The sequence below is a fragment of the Kryptolebias marmoratus genome, linkage group LG18, assembly GCF_001649575.2.
Source record: "Kryptolebias marmoratus isolate JLee-2015 linkage group LG18, ASM164957v2, whole genome shotgun sequence".
NCBI classification, from domain to species: Eukaryota; Metazoa; Chordata; class Actinopteri; order Cyprinodontiformes; family Rivulidae; genus Kryptolebias; species Kryptolebias marmoratus.
Window position 1 is genome coordinate 11,665,848 of NC_051447.1, and position 20,074 is coordinate 11,685,921.

General features: G+C 34.3%; 1 protein-coding gene across 3 annotated transcripts in view; it reads right to left on the minus strand.

The window, feature by feature from the left end:
* Positions 1 to 20,074, minus strand: part of col7a1l (collagen type VII alpha 1-like) — a 65,213-nt gene that overhangs the window by 11,258 nt on the left and 33,881 nt on the right. For 2 of the 3 annotated variants that reach the window (XM_037981281.1, XM_017414885.3), the window contains 42 exons: positions 20,008 to 20,034; positions 19,822 to 19,860; positions 19,682 to 19,744; positions 19,076 to 19,114; positions 18,929 to 18,973; positions 18,801 to 18,833; positions 16,833 to 16,898; positions 16,274 to 16,318; positions 16,157 to 16,192; positions 16,045 to 16,071; positions 15,887 to 15,958; positions 15,491 to 15,553; positions 15,208 to 15,225; positions 15,083 to 15,118; positions 14,966 to 15,004; positions 14,837 to 14,872; positions 14,594 to 14,722; positions 13,886 to 13,981; positions 13,113 to 13,313; positions 12,637 to 12,744; positions 11,727 to 11,771; positions 11,237 to 11,314; positions 10,890 to 10,946; positions 10,526 to 10,609; positions 8,975 to 9,025; positions 8,595 to 8,645; positions 7,374 to 7,427; positions 7,228 to 7,281; positions 7,070 to 7,108; positions 6,412 to 6,972; positions 5,570 to 5,605; positions 4,559 to 4,585; positions 4,421 to 4,480; positions 3,922 to 4,047; positions 3,688 to 3,759; positions 3,489 to 3,524; positions 3,241 to 3,300; positions 3,096 to 3,140; positions 2,976 to 3,011; positions 1,644 to 1,679; positions 1,434 to 1,490; positions 10 to 81 (listed from right to left, as the gene is read on the minus strand). In XM_037981281.1, the coding sequence (XP_037837209.1) occupies positions 10 to 81; positions 1,434 to 1,490; positions 1,644 to 1,679; positions 2,976 to 3,011; positions 3,096 to 3,140; positions 3,241 to 3,300; positions 3,489 to 3,524; positions 3,688 to 3,759; positions 3,922 to 4,047; positions 4,421 to 4,480; positions 4,559 to 4,585; positions 5,570 to 5,605; positions 6,412 to 6,972; positions 7,070 to 7,108; positions 7,228 to 7,281; positions 7,374 to 7,427; positions 8,595 to 8,645; positions 8,975 to 9,025; positions 10,526 to 10,609; positions 10,890 to 10,946; positions 11,237 to 11,314; positions 11,727 to 11,771; positions 12,637 to 12,744; positions 13,113 to 13,313; positions 13,886 to 13,981; positions 14,594 to 14,722; positions 14,837 to 14,872; positions 14,966 to 15,004; positions 15,083 to 15,118; positions 15,208 to 15,225; positions 15,491 to 15,553; positions 15,887 to 15,958; positions 16,045 to 16,071; positions 16,157 to 16,192; positions 16,274 to 16,318; positions 16,833 to 16,898; positions 18,801 to 18,833; positions 18,929 to 18,973; positions 19,076 to 19,114; positions 19,682 to 19,744; positions 19,822 to 19,860; positions 20,008 to 20,034 (2,955 nt within the window). The remainder of the gene's footprint in view (positions 1 to 9; positions 82 to 1,433; positions 1,491 to 1,643; positions 1,680 to 2,975; positions 3,012 to 3,095; positions 3,141 to 3,240; positions 3,301 to 3,488; positions 3,525 to 3,687; positions 3,760 to 3,921; positions 4,048 to 4,420; positions 4,481 to 4,558; positions 4,586 to 5,569; positions 5,606 to 6,411; positions 6,973 to 7,069; positions 7,109 to 7,227; positions 7,282 to 7,373; positions 7,428 to 8,594; positions 8,646 to 8,974; positions 9,026 to 10,525; positions 10,610 to 10,889; positions 10,947 to 11,236; positions 11,315 to 11,726; positions 11,772 to 12,636; positions 12,745 to 13,112; positions 13,314 to 13,885; positions 13,982 to 14,593; positions 14,723 to 14,836; positions 14,873 to 14,965; positions 15,005 to 15,082; positions 15,119 to 15,207; positions 15,226 to 15,490; positions 15,554 to 15,886; positions 15,959 to 16,044; positions 16,072 to 16,156; positions 16,193 to 16,273; positions 16,319 to 16,832; positions 16,899 to 18,800; positions 18,834 to 18,928; positions 18,974 to 19,075; positions 19,115 to 19,681; positions 19,745 to 19,821; positions 19,861 to 20,007; positions 20,035 to 20,074) is intronic. The other variant, XM_017414886.3, reaches the window with a different exon arrangement.

Consider the following 20,074-nt stretch of genomic DNA (forward strand, 5'->3'; position numbering starts at 1 on the left):
TTATGTTACCTTAACTCCAGGAGGACCATCTTCCCCCTTCTCTCCTTTATCCCCATCAAACCCTGGGAAACCTCGCTCTCCCTGAAAAAAAATGTCCCTACAATTATAATTTTTGTTTTAAAGGTATCACTACAACCTCAACCAGAGTATTTTTCATTTTGATTCATCTGTTTTTCACTGGCAGGATTAAACGGGAGCTGGGGGAAAGGTGCAGAAGCAACAAGAGAACCCATCACAGTTTCATTTAAGCATACTTCTATGACTTTAGCGCCACCAACAGGTCTAAGCTGTGAAAGTTGCTTTCTAAGGTTCCAATTTTCTTTCAAACTTCATCAAATTTTGCAAAGATGATGAGAGATTTCAGTCAAGTAGAAGTTATTATGAAAATGTTTGCCTTCATCAAAAATAAACATCATGTATGCACTAAGACTTAAAGGCCGTATGTAATAAACATAACCCCTCAAAAATTAAACTCCATCATTACTTTAGAGCATTCATTCGTCATAATTAATTTTTGACCAGTAGTTAAAAAAATATTTCAAGAAGCATCTTTTAAAGTGGACTTGATCAATAGTTTCCAAGGCTTCCTGAAGATCTTTTAAAATTTTTTCTTTATTTTCATTAATTTTCTGTTCAGTCTGTGTATCTAACCATAACCATATAATGTGCAGTTTGGGGCTAAATATGAAAATAATAATAATAAAAGCCTTTTTTTTTTTTAGTACTTACACTTTTTTGTTTAGTCCTCTACTTATTCACTATCTATTTCAGATGTCTTTAATAAAATACGACACAGGACCAGAGAGACGTATCATCCATCAGCTGATCATCGACTGTATGCCAAGTTTTCAGCTAATAGCTCTGTTTTATGTGCCAGACTGTATTATGTTTGATATTTTTCACAGATTATACAAAAAAATGGGAAAAAAGATGTGTCTTTGTAATAGAATGATATAATAAGGAGCTGGACGATCAGATTTAAAATGAGTACTTTGCAAAGTCGTCTGTTATGTGTCAACACAATTTTTCATCCCTTGAATTTAGGAGACGTTTCTTTTGAAAATGTTCAGGCACCAGACAGAAAATGATTGGGCTCATCCATATTTTCTATACTTTTTATACTCTGTGAAAGCTTTTTGAATGCCCTTCTACAGTTGACTGGGATTTTAGGTACAGTATGACTGAAAATGAATATTTATTTCTTGATTTAAAAAGCTTTAAATTTATACCTAGTCATTTATCGCTTCAGCTTTGCCATTAAAAGTGGTTCTGTTTTCTTCTTTTGATCTTTTGTGTGCTGATCTGTATGGGCACTGATTATAAAAGGGATACTTTTCTCTCACACTGATAAAAAAGGAACTGAAAGCTCCTTGCAAATACTTCAAAAAAACAATTTGACAGGAAAAATGGCAACAAATTAAAGAGGATCTTACCGCCTCCCCTTTGGAACCCTTGAACCCACGAGGTCCTTGAATCTGAAGCATACTCCCCTGCATGATGGAATTAAATTTTCATTTCAAAACACATAAAGACAGAGGTGCATATCATCATATCTTCTATTGTTTGTTTTGTGTGACACACAAGTGTTGAAATCTGATCTGAAATAGTACAATGTCTAATATGTAAATACTTTGTCACCTCACCCTTTCTCCTCTGACTCCAGGTAAGCCACGATCTCCCTGTGGGAAAAAAATAAAATAAACTGTAAAGCCTACTACTCAATTTTTTATTTTTATTTTTATCTCAGATGTCAGAAACAGTTACTTCGTATCTCTTGGCTCCATGCTGTTGCAGCAGTTCATAACAGTATGATCCTGTCTAATAAAGGCTACATTTCACGAGTTTTGAGCCGAACCTGACTGGGGTTTAGTGGTGTTTGACAGGAATAAGTGTCATGAACAAATTACTCAGTCAACACCACCTCCACTGTGACACTTCAGCAGAGATGAGACAAATACAGTGTGAAAGCAAAACGAGTGACAGCTGACATGCGTCTAAAAACAACCTGAACTTCAACCAACCCCTGAAAATAATAATAACTGAAAAGAAATTGCTATGTTACATCAATTATGACATTATTTTGAACATTTTGAGCAAATTTGAGTACACAGAAGTAAAGTGCTTTTGGAAAAGAAGAAAAATTAAGTAAAAAAAAAAATGACAGTAGGTGAATTTATTTTGTGCCAAATTCACAACAGCAAGTAAAAATATTGGTGTTTCTTATTTGTAGATTAGAATTTGTTTAGTTGCAATAAAGGCTTTGCAATAAAGAAAAAAAAACTTACAACTTTACAAATTCTTAAAATAGTTATTTAGAGGGTTCAACTTCACTGACAAGAATAAGGTTTTAATCTACTACTAAAAATTCTACAGTCGGATTTTTTGTTTTGTTCCAAAATTATATTTATAGTTAATTAACAAACACTGTGGAGGTGAAAAACATCAGAAAACAGCACTTACAGTTTAAAGCATAATGTTAGTTAGTTAAACTAAAACAACTTTTTTAATACACTGCTTTAATAATGTTTCAAACATTACATTTTAGTCATAATTTTTAGGATGTTCAAGCACTTTCAAGTGCCTGCACAAACAATCCTATCAACAATCTTATCTGTTATGGTTTTTAATTTTGTATCTTTTTGTTCTCATTTATGATAATGAATTTAATGGTGACTTGATTATCTAAATTTATCTCATTTCTACAGTTAATTACTGTTTCTGTAGTATTTCTTTTCACGTTGTTTAATATTGCTTGTTTTTCTTAGATTGTTACATTATTATTCTTAGGAAATCATCTTAATTATGACCTAAAATGTATTCCTTTGTTCCTTGGATCAAATAATGCTAACCTTTCCTGAGTTTACCTTTTTAAAACAATCACTATGAAACCTTTGCAGGACAAAGGAGATAAAGCTATAACATGCATATTGTCAACAGAAATATGGTTTGACAAGTTGTATAAAATGCAAACTCACCTTTTCCCCTTTGCTGCCATATATACCTTTTGGACCCTTGTTAAAAAATGGAAAAGTAAAAATCTAACTTCCTTACATGAAATGTTTTATTTAACTGTAAAGCTGTGAAAAGTTGCTCACAATAGGACCAGGAGTTCCTTTAACACCCGGGGTGCCTTTTTCACCCTGAAAAAGAAAAATGTTCGGCCTAAGTTTCCTACGAAATAAAATAACTTGCGAGTTAAACTGCTGTATTTTAACTCCAAATGATAGAAAGTGAGCTCACCCGTCTCCCTGGGGGTCCAGGCACCCCCCTGGCACCAGGCTGACCTGGAATACTGTCACCCTAAAAAAATGTTTGGCAAATTAAAAAGTGTTTTTGTTTTTTTTTTGGTACATTTTTATTTCCTGAAGTACTAAAAGAAAAATGCAATAGAAAAATGATGATGACAAGCAATGAAAACAACAGTGTGTTGTTGTCAGCGGGACAAGAAGAGGTGTGAAAGAAATCTGAAAACAAACTAATCTCATTACCTTTTCTCCTTTTACTCCAGGTACTCCAGGAAAACCCTTTTAAAGAAAACATGGTTAACGGTAGTTTTTCTCAGCAATGCATCAAATTTAATCATGTAATCAATGGGAAATATTCTTAAAGTGTTGGCTTTATATTAGGGTAGAAACACCACAGAATATAGGTAAATTGAAAGACAAATATGATCAAGTTATTTCATACATCAGGTCCTGGTGGACCTCGAGGTCCCGGAGGTCCTGGTGATCCATTTTTCCCCTTTTTACCTCGTTCACCCTACATGAACACAACAAACATTTTTTACTATTTGTATGTATGTTTCTGCATGTTTTTCTACTTTAACAGATATGCAGCACCATATTACTTACATTATTGTACATATTACTTCATATAAAAGATCGCTCAAGGGCCTATTGAAGATTATGTATGAAGTTTTACCTCTCTACCCAGTTCTCCAGGGTCTCCTGGGGGACCCCTGAGTCCTGGGGAGCCTTGGATGCCAACATTACCATGAATTCCCTGGATGCCCTGTGCACCTGGAGGACCGGGTTCACCTGGCTCACCCTGAGGTAGCAAAAGAAAGATTTGGAGAGAAACTGAATGTTTGAAAGACACAAACGATACAGACCACTTGTCCCATGTAATGTCATTATTCAGCTCCTTTATTACATTTGAATAATTGCTTTTAATTTAAGTCATTTTTGTTTTTATCAAATTAAAAGCTCAAATGCAACTTTAAATGAGAGAGTGAATCACTGGGCCAATTAAATCCCGTAAATTAAACGGTGATGAGAAACAAATTCAATCAGAGTGAATGTTATACAAGACTGCGGGAATTAATAGATTTTCTAGGACCTTCAAAGTCAGCTGTCTCTTGTTTGTAATTTAATATTTATTTATTTTTACCATTTTAAGTAAAAAAACAGAAAAGTTTCACCTTCTGTCCTGGAGGACCAGCCTGGCCCTCTGGACCTCTGTGGCCAATACCTGGCTCCCCCTAAAAACACAAAGCAGCCAGGTGAACACATTTAAAGTAAACTGTTTTAAAATTACATCCCCAAAAATCAGTTTTTACCTTTTGTCCCTTTTCACCAATTTCACCCTGAAACGAGTAAAAAAAAAAACAACACAACATAGTTAGAGAAATAAAGTGCACCATGACACGACTTTTTCCAGTGCCCAAATAAGCAAACTCAGAGGAATTTGAAATAAAAAAACAGGACTTGTCAGCATGTTTAACAAGGGGAATTATTAATGTCGGCTTTAATCTACTGTCTCACAGTCATACAGAAATAGAGCAGAGAGGACATCAAAGGCCTGGATTCAAATGGTGTTGCTGACAGGCGAGACGAGAGAGAAGCTCTGATGTCATTTACTGATGCTCTGTGGATAGGCAGCAACAGCCATGATATTTTTATGAACTGGTGGCACATTTCATGTAGCGACTGCCATTCTGGCTTCGCACTCCATGATGATGACCATACTGTTTTTGCTGTCTTAATGTGTCCTTGACTAAATAAATAATATGGGAATAAGTTTATATTTGTTTATGTTACAAATCCAATCTTCATTCATTTTTATCTAACCTTTTGAACAATGTGGGTAGTGACACTATTTGAGAAATGTTGACATTTTGGTTGATAATTTTTTGTCTGGATTCAAATATCTGAACAACAACCCCATTCACTGATATATTTTTTTATTTAAATGTAATGTTACTACATTTATGATGGTAGCCAAAAAGTCACAGTGATGGAACCATACTCTGCATTATTCTGTATACACTTACTCTACAAAGATGCAAACTTCCACACTTTTGTTTGCTGAAATAAAGTGAGTCTAGCACTATCATTGAGCCTTTACATGTGTTCAGTACATCAGTTTACTGTATGAGTATTAGAAAAACTACTGGTACTATAATCCACATGTTCATTTGAAACAAGTAATGTAATTAGTTTAGCATGCTAACAGACTTTAAATTTTTTTTGTGCAAGTGCAGAATCATAAATTAATGTAATGTGACTTCAGCTTTTGTCTAAAAGTAATAGTAATAGTAAAAGTTTTAATTTTTCAAATCAGTATTCACCTTTTGTCCTGGGTTCCCATTTTCACCTGGATGCCCCTGTTGCACAGAAAATGTGTATTAACAGCATTTTATGAGTAAAACTAACATTTAAATTTTTTCTTTTAAACATGATAAATACAGTACTTGAAACAAGATGTACACACATTTTAAAAAAATTGGGCAGTTTTTAATTGACTATTATCAGCATACAGAATTTAAAACTCCAAACACTACAGTCTTAAATGTTTTTTTAGATTTAAGCTTATTCAGGTAATCTTCATATGTATAATGAGAAAGAACTATTATTGTCCAAGTAATTTATAAATAAGATGTATTTATTACACATTGTATGTTTGGTAATTGAGCAACAACAAAAAAAAGATGTAACTGAGAGATTCAATGTTTGGACAACCAAACGTTTTGCTGCAAAAACTTGAAAGCTGATTTTTCAGGTGTTTCATAATGAAATGAAATGATTGACTCTTGACAGAGTAATAGGCCTTTGGTCTGATCATTAAGGGGAAACCTACAGTATGTAGTCCATTTTTCTGGAAAATACTTTAGTGCAGGAACAGGCCCCCAAAATTTGATATTTTTGTGAGACTTTGCTTCATGAGATTTTCCTTCTCTGCCAGGCAGCAGAGGCCTCAAAGAACACCTGGTGACCTGGTCTTTTTCCTCATCTGAAATTAATGCAAGTTGGGAAAAAGCAGTCCTGGCTCAGTTTTGATTTGTTAAACTTAAAGTTTTAGTTGAAATAATCTGGACTGACTGAGAGAGCAAATGATAATTAGTGAATGTAATTTGCATGAAAACTGAGAAGACCGTGTATAAAGATGAAGTGGCTTATTTTGTGTCCTTACCTTCAGAAAGAAATACTCTGGAGGATAGGGATAGGGCTGTCCAGTTTCCTCACTGTACCCTCCCTCCTTCCCCCTCTCCATTTCCTCTCTCCTCCTCTCCCATTCCTCCCTCTCAAAGTCTCTTTCTCTCTCTTCCTCTGTCCTCTCCTCCTCTACATCTTTCTCACTTTCTATTTCTTCTCTCTCCATCTCCACTTCCAGCTCCTCTCTTTCTCTCTCCATTTCCAACCTTTCCCTCTCTCTCTTCCTCTCCAACTCTTCCTCCTCCCCTTCCCTTTCACGGTCCACATCTTCCTCAATCTCCCAGTCATAGTCTCCACTCCTCTCCTCTTCCTCCCCCTCCTCCACATGGACTGGATCAAGGTCTGTTTCTGAAAGTCCACCTGGCACTACATCTTTCTCTTGTTCCATTCCCCACTCTTCTTCAACCTGCTCCTCTCCTCCAGCAGGTGCATCTGTTTGAGTCTCTGTTTTTGCATCACTAGATATCAGTCTTCTTTCTTTTTCATTCCACTTCCTCTCTGCATGAATTTGAAGGTTGGGAATTTTGTGCTGTGTGTGCTGCATAAAAAAAGTTTTATGACACAAACCAATGTATGTGTGAGTAATCATAATTCAGAAGTTTTCTTGATCTGTGTTTTGTTGATCATAAACTTACACTCCAGCTGTCGTAACCTCGAGCTCCAGAGGACAGATACTGGAATTAAAATAAGTGCAAATTCTCATACATGCTGCACAGTGACCATAAAAATGTTTTTTCATGTTTTCCAAGTAAAAATATTTAAAGAGAATCTAAATCTAGCAAAAAATAATTACTTTATGTGTCTTTTTAAATCGATTTCTTCCACCTGGGGCACCTGGCATAAACACCTAAAATACAAAACGTATAAAGTCATTCATTGTTATAGTTGATTTGTCATTTATTCTTAACCTCTCTTGTACAAAAATCAAGTGAAACCTACCGTGGAGTCAAGCCAAGATGTGTCTCTTTTCACCCTGATTTGAGGTCGAGGCACCTGGAAAGTTCCCCGAAAAGCTTTATAAGCAAGTTTAGCACAGCAGTCATCATAAATTTAAGTTTTGTGTTTTTTTTAGTTAATGTGCATAATCAAAAAATAAACACATGAAAGGAAGACACAGAGCTGCTTTGGAAATTATTTGAACATTTTTACTTAAGCATACATGCACACAGAGGTTAAACACAGACAATATAATAACAGTGAAAAATTTCACCAGTGAAAAAAGTGCTGGATCAATCCACTTAACTGATCCTAGTAACATTGGAATTGAAAGAAGTTGGGAAAGTAAAAAAAAAACTTCAATAAATAAAAGTTCTACAAAAATTGTGACAAAGGTTTGAGAAAAAATCTTCAGCAAAAGGTTAAAAAATGTCTTAGTTACATAAAATTCCTTGGAATAAATAAATATGAAGTTCACAAGGTCAGAAAATTGAAGTCTATGCTAAAAAATATGAATAATCACTATTTAAACATGAAGTTTATGCCCGTAGAAAAGGAGCCTCTTCAAGAAATGAACATCTTTATGGCCATAGCTTTGGGTGAGTGAAATTGTCTGTGTGGAAAGATGTCGCCCCTCATGAAATGTCGGTCGAGTTCAGGATTCCTCATCAGAGAAACGGTTCAGGGTTTATGCAATCTCTCCATGCAGTGCTTTCTTATGAATGATTAGGACTCTAAAGTTTCAGTCTCTTGACAATTAAGAGATTTCCTGTTTAGAGAAAGAGAGACAAAGTATTAAAGGTAACTCTCTTATGTTTTTGTTCAGTAAATTTGTGAAAAGTCGCACTATTTGTTAGAATTTTGCTTCACTTTTCATACAAGCTTAAGAGTAATCATACTAAAAGCATGCTGCTCAAAGGTGCTGATCTATCTAGCTCATGCGTCAGTGAGGTTTGCAAATAAAAATATGATGAATATGAATATGAATGTGCACTGTTTTGCACTGGTGAAATCTTTAGGAATTAGGAAGAAGAGGTTTGAGAAAATGTGCTTGTCCTCTGATTTATCCAAAACTAAGCGAATCACATCCTTTACTTAATTAAACCACTCGTCATTCACCTTTTCCTCTGTTCAAGTGTGAATAAAAGCTTTGCATTCCAAAGGCATGCAAGAAAACATTCAGAAAAAAATTACAAATCTGTATAATTCAAAACAAAGCTCTACCTTATCTGGTTCCTCTGTTGCAGTTGGAGGAGTGGGCAGTGTCACCTGATCCTGGTTGTAAAAGTAGGACAGACTCAAATTTAGCTATAAATACATTAATTCAAAAGTGAAGCACCACACAGAGTAAATACAGGCTTGTAATTACATCTAAAAGGGTTCACACCATTCACCATGCCCCTTGTCCTATTTTGCAATTTAAGTAAAAGTAATTTAAAATGAAATATAATGGGTTTCTAATTTGCTCTTACTTTATCTCACAAACAAATTCTATAAAATCTGGTGGTTACGTTGTCTTGTAATGTTGGGGAAAAAAACAGACTTAAACAACTTCAGCTTTTATCTCAGTAGAGGGGCAAAAACCAACAAAACTGGCTCCTTACCTCATTCACATCACCCATGAAGTCAGAAGGTCCTGCTGTGCTTGTCATAACCTCAAAGGACCAAAATAAAAAAGGGCATTAGATATTGTGTATTTTATTATAAAGTCTGATTATTGCAGAAAAATAATCATTTTGTATTTTAGGGATAGGGTTTTAAATTTGATAATTTTAGATTATTTCAATAACAAATCGAACCAGATGAGTTCGATGTTCTGTTTGATACAATCCTACAAGAGTTGGTTTTGATAAAGTTTAGATAAAGTGTCATAAACAGACTGTTTAACATTAGGTATAAACATCAGGTATGTATTAATAATCTGTTGTGAGTTAATGTTAAACTATCACACAAAAAGGCTTTCAGAGAATGTCAAATTTTGTTTATATTCTATTTAGAAAACTTTTTGAGTCATATTTGGACTCAAAATCGCATCCCCAATTCCATAAAGGTCAGAAAGTTGCATATAATGTAAATAAATACAGAACGCAATGATTTGCAAATGGAACAATGGAAAATAGCAAACATATCAAATGTTTTAACTATGAAGTTACACCAGTTTTTGGATCATTTTAAATTTGATGGCAGCAACAAATTTCAACAAAGTTTTGACATGGGAAACTAAAGGATGTAAAATAAAGTGGTACAAATAAAAATGGCTAGAGGAGCTATTTGCACCTAATTAGATTAATTGGCAACAGGTCAGTAAGAGGACTGAATATAAAAATAGCATTTTAGTAATTTTAGTAAAGATGGGTAGAGGTTCACCAGTCTGAAATTGTTTCACTATTTTTAGATGCAGTTTTGGCACACAAGTCAATGCATCAATGCAGAAAAAGTATACACAAGTTTTAGAACAACATCTGCTCCCATCAAGCAAAGAACACCCAGGACTGTTAAACAGCTAGAATTATACATCAGACAGGAATGGGACAACATTCCCTCCAAAACCTCCAGCAGCTGCTCTCTTCAGTTTCTAGACATTTAAAGACTGTTGTTAAAAGAAGAGAGGATGCTTCACAGAGGGAAACATTACTGTCAAACCTTTTTGAGATGTGTAGCTTCCAAAAAAATTAATATTTCTTAGTTTCAACATTTAATATTTTCACTGTGTTACTTTGTAAATGAAATATGAGTTTATAAAGTTTATTAATAATTGCATTCAGTTTTTATTTACATTTTAAACAATGTCCCAACCTTCTGTCCCAACTGAGTCAGAATCAGGGAGAGACTTACAAAGTTATTGAAATTGTACCAAGAATTTAGTGACAAGAGCAGTAAAAGGCTGATAAAAAGTTGCTATACGTGATTTTTTTTTTAAGATGAATTTGATAAAACAGTGTATAAAACTTGTTAAACTATATGGGCTAAAAAGAAATAGTAAATGACAGGAAATAGACTTTTCTGAATCACTCTAAGGGTACATTTTTAGATTGTATTAATCCAAATCAACCACTCTAAATGGATTAGAGAACTTTATTTTTTTTGTTTTGTTTTGTTTTGTTTCTTATTCATGTACAGCAGAAGGTAAAATAAAGTGCATTGTGTGTAGTTACCTGTGCATCTGTTCCTTTGTCTGAAGACAGAAAATAGCTGGAGGTTTCAAACTGGTCAGGATTGTGTGTTGATAACTGTCCCTCCTGTTCAGATTAACGACACATAAATACTCAATACCATTTTAGGCACCACAGATCCATATATAACCAAGTTTAGCTCTCAGATAAGTAAAGGAGTTTTTGTTTATCACCCGTGCAACTTAATTACATATGATTCGTTTTTTATCTACAGGATTGGGGAATTCATCTGTTTGGACTTCAAGCTGCATGCAACAAAAGCATATTTTTCATTAAAAATGAATTATAACATTTATACCCAGTCCACCTGTCACAGATGAAAACATTCTGTTTGAAGCAACTTTACCTCTGTGTTCTCTGTCCTCTCATGAGAAAAGAAGAGTTCATCTGGGGGAAGTTCTTCCTGTTTAAAGAGAGAGAGAAAAAACTCTCATTACAACTTGCACACATAGATAATATGCTGAGCAGATGTAGGGAGCTGTCATGACAACTAATTTATTCTTAATTAAATTCAGGTAGTGGGTGTGTCATTAATCAACGCTTTTTAGTATTCATGTGGGCACGGATATATCCGAGTTTCAAGAATTGACAAGCATGCAGACCAAAAAAGAAAAAAAGAAATTTACGTCATCAACACCACATTTAAGAGAGAGTTTCCAGCAGTGCCTGAATTACTAATTTAGTGCTGCCTACCTCGTATTCATAAGAGTATTCTTCACCATCATAAAACTCTTCTTCTTCTTCTTTTTCTTGTTTTTTCTCTTCACTTGTCTAAAAATAAATGGAAAAAAATTATTAAAGGAGTAATGTAAAACAGAGCACCATCTGTTTCATTTGTGTGACTGAAAAGAATAAAGCTGAGCAATAACAGAGCAACACACTGATTAAATTGTTATATTAAAAAGCACATGGAAATTTAGACATATGCATGCGTCTGGTTACATAAGCCTCATCATCTGTACAATAACTGGGTAATTCAGCGTGTTACTTTTGCATTAAGTTCATGTCTAATTATGTTATTATTATTTGGCTTTACCAAACCGGTTATTTCTGCACGCATTAGGTTAGATCGTGTTAGCTTGTGTGTTTTACAGAGTTAGGAGTGTTAGTTTTTTTCATTCAGTGGGGATCAAAGTAAAGTTTAGTTTCCAGGGTTTAGTCTGAGCCCATTCAAGACATTTACCAGGCGCTGTCTTTGCCTCTTATGACGTCCTTTATTTCCTTTGCCCTGGTTAAGAAGTCAACAGTCAGAGTTTAAAAAAAAAAAAAGAATAAAGTTTCTCATGCTTCAACAGGTACTTATTAAGTTTTAAACTATGATGGATAAGTTGCAGTAGGTAGTTAATGACTATCACAAATTTAAAAATCCATGTAAAGGACATCAGAAGATTTCAGTTTATTTACATAGTTTATAAGTATTTATTTTATTACCTCAGGACCACATCAGAGGCTCCACATTTCATCTGAATGTAATCTTTCCCACTGATTTAAACCTTGGCACGTTTTTTATTACTCTCATAAATTCTTTCCAAACACGTTTATTCATTTCGTTAATAAAAAATAATAGAGATGAAAATCCACCTGCAAATATTTCTGTAGCTCATTTGAGATAAGTCATCCATCACTGTAAACACTTTTGAGCTTTGAGTTGTTTTACAAGAACCCAGTGAAGTCGTGTTGTTCTTAAAATCCAACAGCATCCAGAAAAAAATAGTCAAGTCTGAGTTAGTTTCACTTGAATTTAAATTTTTTCTCCCACCGTTTATCTTTAGGCTTAAATCTCATTAGTGCACCAACTCCTGAATGTCTGAATACAGAAACAGCCTGCTACCATCTGCAACAATTTAACTTTGTTGCATAAGGCCTCAAAATGTCGAAATTCAATGTCAAACTTTAAATCTCGGCATATCTTTGAAAGTTAACTTTCATACTTTAGTGATCATCGTTCATTTCTGTGCAGGGAAAGTTCGGCTAAAACATGAAACCCTGATGTGGTCCTTAATTATGTACATTTATTATTAACCGACTGAGCAGCATTATAAGATTTATGTATATTTAAACTCTGTCGGTAATGAGAGTCTTGGCAGCTTTACTTTCCCACGCTCTCTGTTCTTCTTCTTTGGTGCAGAGATCTTCTTCAGTGAGTCTTCCTGACTGAGGAGAACAGTCTCCACCACAGTTTCAGGTAATCCTGAAACCCTCTGAACACAAATGTACACATTTTTAGCAGTCTTTAATGTTAAAAACAAAGTTGATAGTTAACATTAACTATGACTGACACTGAGAAGTTTGTGTTGGGTTTTTAAACTTTAGATTTAGATTTGATTTTATTCAAATGGGAAAAATGCTACAGTAGAATAATTATCATGTAATTTAAGGAAAAAAATTTTTAAAGGGGAGTTTATCAAATTTAATTTTAGTAGTTAGGAGCCAAATGGGGTAATGGAGGAGGGTAAAAACAAATCAGTACACCAGCCATGACAGTGAGATGCATTACCTGAAAATGGTAATTTTGAGCCAGCTAAATAACAATTAAAGTATTTAAACATATATTTTATAATATCCACACCTCCTTTATTGTGGTATAGTTGAAGGTAGAGTTGACTAAAGTCAGATTCACTTTGAGTGAAGACTCGTTCTTATTCCAGTCTTCGATGTCTATCCCTCTGGATTCCTTTAACTTGGTCTCAATCTGGTTGAGTTTCTGCTCATCATCCAGTGTGGTGATGGTCCATGAGGTCGGACCCTCTGCAGTTTCATTAAAAAGATCCTTAAGAAAAAAACAAAAAAGACAAAAAAAGGTAAAAATGCTTTTCAATTTGGATTAAACACAAATCTAAAGGTAAAAACTAAATTGTTGGCAAAAAAAGTGAAACATGGGAAAATAGGTTTTATAGATTTGATATAAAGACACACACACACACACACACAGAGGTAAATGACCTTCAACTGTCATTTATTAAATCAACACATCTCCTGTGCGTGTGCATTATATTTACAAAAGATATTTTTAAAATTGAATGAGATTTGAAAACTTCAGAGTTTACCTTTCGTGGTTTACTAAAAGTCAAATAAATTAACAGAAATTCACTCTGATCCACGACTGATTTACCTTTAAAATAATCCAATGAAAAGAGCAAGATTTATTTTATTTCTTGATTTAAGATATTCAACAACTTTATGTTCATAAAAAATCAAAATTAGCTCCAAATAAGGACTTGAGCAATTCCTGAAGAAAAGCAGAGTTATTTTATTAGCTGATTTAATAAGTTACACCTAGAGTTAGAAGTATTCTTGCTATTTTACAGATAATATCTAAAAATTATTACTGAAATTGCTTACAGTTGACAAAGGTTCGGGAAGCCGCTCATCTAAGTCGGGCTTCTGAATGTCCAACTCTGACTGCGGCTCGCTGGTGAGGTCAAGTGTCAAGGAACCCTGTTTATAAAAACAAAACAACAGCTTTATTTTCCAACTTTCCCTCCGATTATAGGTGATCTTTAGTTTGACACTCAAACAAAATGATTGATTTAATAGATACAAGTGTCTTGTGATTGTAACAACATATTCTTAGACAGTGGGCATCAACAAGTAAAATGTCCCCAACTGGTATGAACTCAGACTGAAAGAGAAAACAGGATTCTAAAATGTGCAGATGGGAAGTGTTACTTGATAGTTGTATTCTTTCAGGAGTCAATTCTTCATCACTGAACATGCTGTGAACCATTTGTGTCCCTGAGCGGTTAGTTTTCCAGCATTTCTTTTCATTTTGCACAATATTTTGATGGTTTGCATGTCCTCGTAGTCTCTGGGTTTTTTGTACTTATGTGTCTGAAATAAGTATTTGCTACTTATGTAAGTGCTTATCAGACTGACCTCTGGGAGACATTGTTAACCATCCCTTGTTCCCTTGTTCACAAAATGTGAACAAGGGAACCCCTGTCACTTTGAGGCCCCTGAGTCTTATAAAAGTAGGATAATGTAGTATTTCCTCTGCAGGAATGAGCATCAAGACAGAAAAATTAGAATTCATCCCCAGAGACTGCATACCGCGTCCTCAAAGATGACGTTGGAGGTTTCTGTGTTCTCATTTATTTTCTTCGAGTTGCTGAGAACAAGAAGCAGATCCTCTATTCCATCCTGCAGCAGCCTGTCAATCAAAGCCTTCAGCAAAGGCAGCTGGGACAAAATAAAATGTTTTATTTACATGGTTAAATTCAGATTATTCTCCTACTACAATACCGCAGCAAATTCTATCATCTTAATGTATACATGGTAATACAGAGAGCTCACCCTTATACCGTAGTCTTCAAACATCACTTCAATGTCCTAAAATAGAAGCACGGTATGTCGTTCAGAGATTTCTTTAAGTAAAATGAAAATACACATCTCAGAAAACGGATTACAATATCATGATTCAACCTTCATCTCAAGAGACTTTCCAGGAGCTCCAGCGTTGCCCTGCAGAAACACAGATGTAAATGTAGTGAAAAAAGCACAATTTCAATTTCCATGTTTTTAAGATACAGCGCTTATCACCTTCTCCCCTTTCAGGCCCGTTTCTCCTTTATCCCCCTGCAAGAAAGAAAAATGAAGCATTAGGATCATTTCTGCTTTGCTTTTCAAAGAGCCAAACTTCTATATAAACAGAATTACCATCTTACCTTCATTCCTGGTGAACCCTATATACAAAAAAACAAAACAAAAACAGAAGAGCAACACATTTGAACACACATTTACATCATGCTTGCCATAAAGTTGATCTTCAACACAGCCATGAAACAAACAAACAAACAAAAAAAAGCTAAAAACACAAAAGCTATCTCTGATAACTGAAATTCCATGTAGGTACCATTGGAATTACATCATAAGGCAGAAATAACAAGCAATTATTCATGAGCTATACATGCTGTATGCAGAAATATGTTGAGTAAATAGTAAACTCACAGTAGCCCCTGGAGGACCCATTGGGATTGGAAATGCTTGTCGGATTTCATCAACGGTGGCACCCTGAAAATAGATATATACACACACAAACAAAAATAATAAAATACTAACAATAAACAGACATTTAGATGTGCATAGACCTGTTTGGTGTTTTTCCTGAAAAAGCACAAAGCCCTTGAAATCAGCCTAAATGATATTGGTCATAATCTGTCATCCAGAAAAGTGAAAGTGAATAGAATCAATTGGAGATGTTAAATAAAACGATTGTTTTTTTGAATAATAAAGATTTTACTGAGGCAAGTTGCCTATAAAGGTTTTGGTAGATCTCTACTTAAAAAAAAGCTGCAGGTAAAACTTAATTATGTGCTTGCTTTTGTTTGTTTGTTTGTTTTTTACCTCTGGAGTGACGAGCACTTGTTTACCCGGCAAACCTGGAAGTCCTGGCTCGCCCTTGTTTCCATCTTTACCCTGTTAAAAACACTTTATTGCAACATTATTGCATAAGGCTAAAAATGAAGCCTGTTTTGTTTTTTTAACATTTATTACACACTTACATTTGCACCTGGACCCCCCTTGTCCCCCTTAAATAAAAAGCAAAGTCAAATCATATTTCCAAAAACATAGCTTTAAAGTTGATTTTATTTAGTTCCAAAACATTTTAAAGACCTTTTTTCCATCGTCTCCTTTGGGTCCCTTTTCTCCCTGTGAAACAAACACATTTCAGTTTGAAGAAAAAACGAAACTGAAAAATCTCCAAACACAACTTTAGTTTGTGTTGCTCACATCCTTTCCAGCCTGGCCTCTTTTCCCATCAACACCAGATCTCCCCTGTAGAAAGAAACAACAATCTGTGTCAATGTATTTCTGACTGATTATTATATTGAGAAAAAAATGTTCGTACTGATGAAACAGCATATTATTTTTACTGGCTTGAATCTGGACTCTAATCAACTAAGTGATTTTGTTTTGTTAATTTTTTATTTTTTGTTGTTGTTCAGTGATTCTGTGTTTTGTTTTGAAGGTCATTTTAGCCTTCAGTTGTTTTTTTTTTTTATTGTGTTTTGCATTCTTGTTTTGTTATTTTGCTATGAATATGTGCTATGATGGGTTTTCTAATGTCTTGCTGTGTTTCAGGTCTTCAATGTATGTAATATATGTAGATCTCATACATCTGCAGTGCTCTGTTTCATTATCTAATGGTTTTAGTTTCTTTTAGTTGTTTTTTGCGTGTGTGTGTGTGTGTGTTTGGGCTCTCTGCAACATTTTCCTATGATTCATAAAGTACTGTGTATAAATAGTGCATAATAAAGCTTCAACCAGATGCATTCAGTAAGATACTCACCGGTGTTCCTGGTAAACCAGGCATTCCAGGAATCCCAACCCCGCCTTGATCTCCTTTTTCTCCTCTCTGTTCAAACACAGAAACATTAAAAGGTTTTTAACTTTTACAAATATATTAGATTTATCAAATGCAGTCAAACGGAAAAGACGAAGAAAAAATATGAGGACATGATTTCCTTAAACAAAGAAATTAGAACTTTTCAAATGCTTTCCAAAAGTTGGAACTTTTCTTCATTGATAACACAATCAGAAAAAAACATCCATGTTTATAAAAAAGGTAATAAAACTAAGGATATGTAATGTGAATAAAGAGTCCAATCTATAACAGTAAATATTTAAAGTGAGATATTGATATACACCTCACTATGCAACATACATCCAGCTGCAGATGATCACAGACTCAAACAACACAGTGGGATTTATTCAGGTTTAGTGAATTGTACTGACATTAATTTAAAGTAGCCACTTTTTTCTTGTATGACCAAAACTAATTGTTCCTAATTTTGTCTTAAAATCCAGGTTTGGCCAAAATGTTTTATTTGATAAATGTCATGCAGGCCTGTGTGTAGCTGCATGATCAGCTTTTTATTTGTACTTTCTTGTTGTAGAGAAAATTGTGCAGACTGATGAGAAAAAATATGAACCATGTTAAGGTGAGTTTGAACAGTAAAATGAGGGAAAACCTGGTCTGGTCTGAAAGTTTTCATGTTAAAAACACATAATGTATTAGGGATTTCTTGAACACAACTGCTGGGTTCACCAAGATAGATTTCGGACAGTTTAAACCAATCTAAAACTAAATATAATGGTGTTAGATTAAATTAAGTTTAATTCCCAATTCATGATCATACTAGCCAAACTATTAAAGTATTATGTTAAACCAGTAGGATTATTATTACCTACAATTATGTATCATTAGATCATTTTTTCCTCTTCTTTGCAGCATCTTATAAGAAAAATTTCTAATGATATAATAAATCACATTATCACAATCTGGATCTGAATAAAAAGGCATAAATGGATGGATACTTACTCAATTTAAAAATTCAAGTACATTAATCACATTAGACAGAAATTTTCCATTAAAAATGGGTTAACATCTTAGTTCCTATAGCTTGCAGCAGAGTCAGTGTTGCCAGCAATATTGATGGAGCAGACCAAACTCCTACAAGGAACCAATATTATAGACATAATATAGACAGCCCACAAAGACACTAAAATATTCTACAGTATCAAATTGCAATATTGTAATATTTAGGGGAAATACCTAATACATGTATAGCTTTTTTGTATAGATTCATTACATTAAAAATACATTATTACATACTAAAGCCTTTTTTATGGGTACTGATTTAAAATATTTTTGACCTACAGATACCTTGTTATTTTATCTTAAGACTAGGCTTAAAACTTTCCTTTTTTGATAAATCCAATAATTAGGTTTGGCTTGGGTTTCTTGAGTTATCTCTCAGTTATGCTGCTATAGGCTTAGACTGCTGGAGGACAAATTGACCACATTTCCTCACTCCTCGCTGCTGTCTTTACTTGCTCTACTCTCCATGTTTGTATTTGTAATTATTTCTGTTATTAAAATGTGTTTCTCTTTGTCTTTATTCCAAATGAAACTACACCTGGACCAGTCATTCTGGGCTTGTCTGTGTCTCTTTCCTGCCCTCTAACCCCAGCAGGTCAAAGCAGATGGCCGCTCGTCCTGAGCCTGAGGGTTCTGATGGGGGTTTCTTCCTGTTAAAAGGAAGTTTTTCCTTTCCACTGTTGCAAATGTGCTGCTCAGGATGGGAGACTGCAACAAAGTGAAGATTCAATGCAATCTGCTGGCTTCCTTAGAGAGATAACTTTTACTAATTGGCTTTTATAATGTATGTGAATATTTTTGTATAGTGCCCTGAAATAGCTTTTGCTGTGACTTGGCACAATATAGATAAATTTAATTTAACCGAAATGAACTCACCAAACCAGCCTCTCCTTTTTGCCCCTTGTCACCCTACAATAATTACAAAACATCTTGTTACTGAATCGGTAACACTCAGATCAATGATAACAAGTTCGCACAAAACAACTGACTGTTTCATTAACAACCTTCATTCCTGGTTTTCCTGCTTCACCATCTCTTCCTAAACCACTCTGCAAAACAAAAGGCTTCAGATCTGAACACACTTAAATCACTGATAGGACTTGCTGATTAAAAAGAGAAGACAAGAGAAACAGACGTTTCTGTGATAATACCTGTGATGGTCCTGGTAACCCAGGTTTCCCTTCAGGACCCTGGAAAAAACAAATTAAAGATGTCCAATAAAACCTTAATATTATTGCCTATATATATATATATATATATATATATATATATAAATAATATATATATATATTATATATATAAATAAATACACAGACAAATTAAAATTATTATTATGTCTGATCAACATAACTTTTTTAAACGCAGGTAAAAATGGCATGACAAAGTCAAAGATAATTACAATGATATGAAAAGAAGACTAATTTAGTAAACAAGGAACGTTTAAAAAGAAAACTGATTTAAATATGTGCCTTAAGACAAATATCTTTTCTTGAACTTTTTAAAGTTTTATAATTAAGCTGGAAAAGAGGTATTGTCATTTAAAAGAACAGAACAAATATTTATCCACTGGATGAAACAAAAGGTAAAGATAAAATATAATACAAAGCTTGAAGGCTGGGGATGATTAGTATTCTTTGTTTAGTTGGTTTTATATCATTACTGCATGACACTTTGATACTTTTCACTGTTATGAACATTCTGTCAAGGATCAATTTGACCTTGTTTGATAAATGCAAATGAAGTCACAGATGACTCACTCTTGGCCCAGGTTCACCTGTTTCCCCTCTCAAACCAGGCTGACCAGGGACTCCTGGTTCACCCTGCAGGAGAGGAAAGGACAAACAAAATGTAAGAACTGAACAAGTCAAGTATTGCTGCAAGTTATTCTTTGAATTACCTTAATCACTCTGGCCAGTATATTGTTGTCTGAAACAATCTGATGAAAAACAGAGTAACACATCAAACTTTTGAAGAAGAGTTTTATTTTTCTTGTGTGTGGTTCCAATAAATGCTGTCAAACACTGTGCAGACATGGTTACTCTGATAAGAAAGCTGTGTAAAACAATAAATTAGATTTGTTTACTTGTGTTCCCGGAGGTCCTGGTTTTCCCTTTGTGACAATGCCAGTGTGATCAAAAGAAAACAAACAA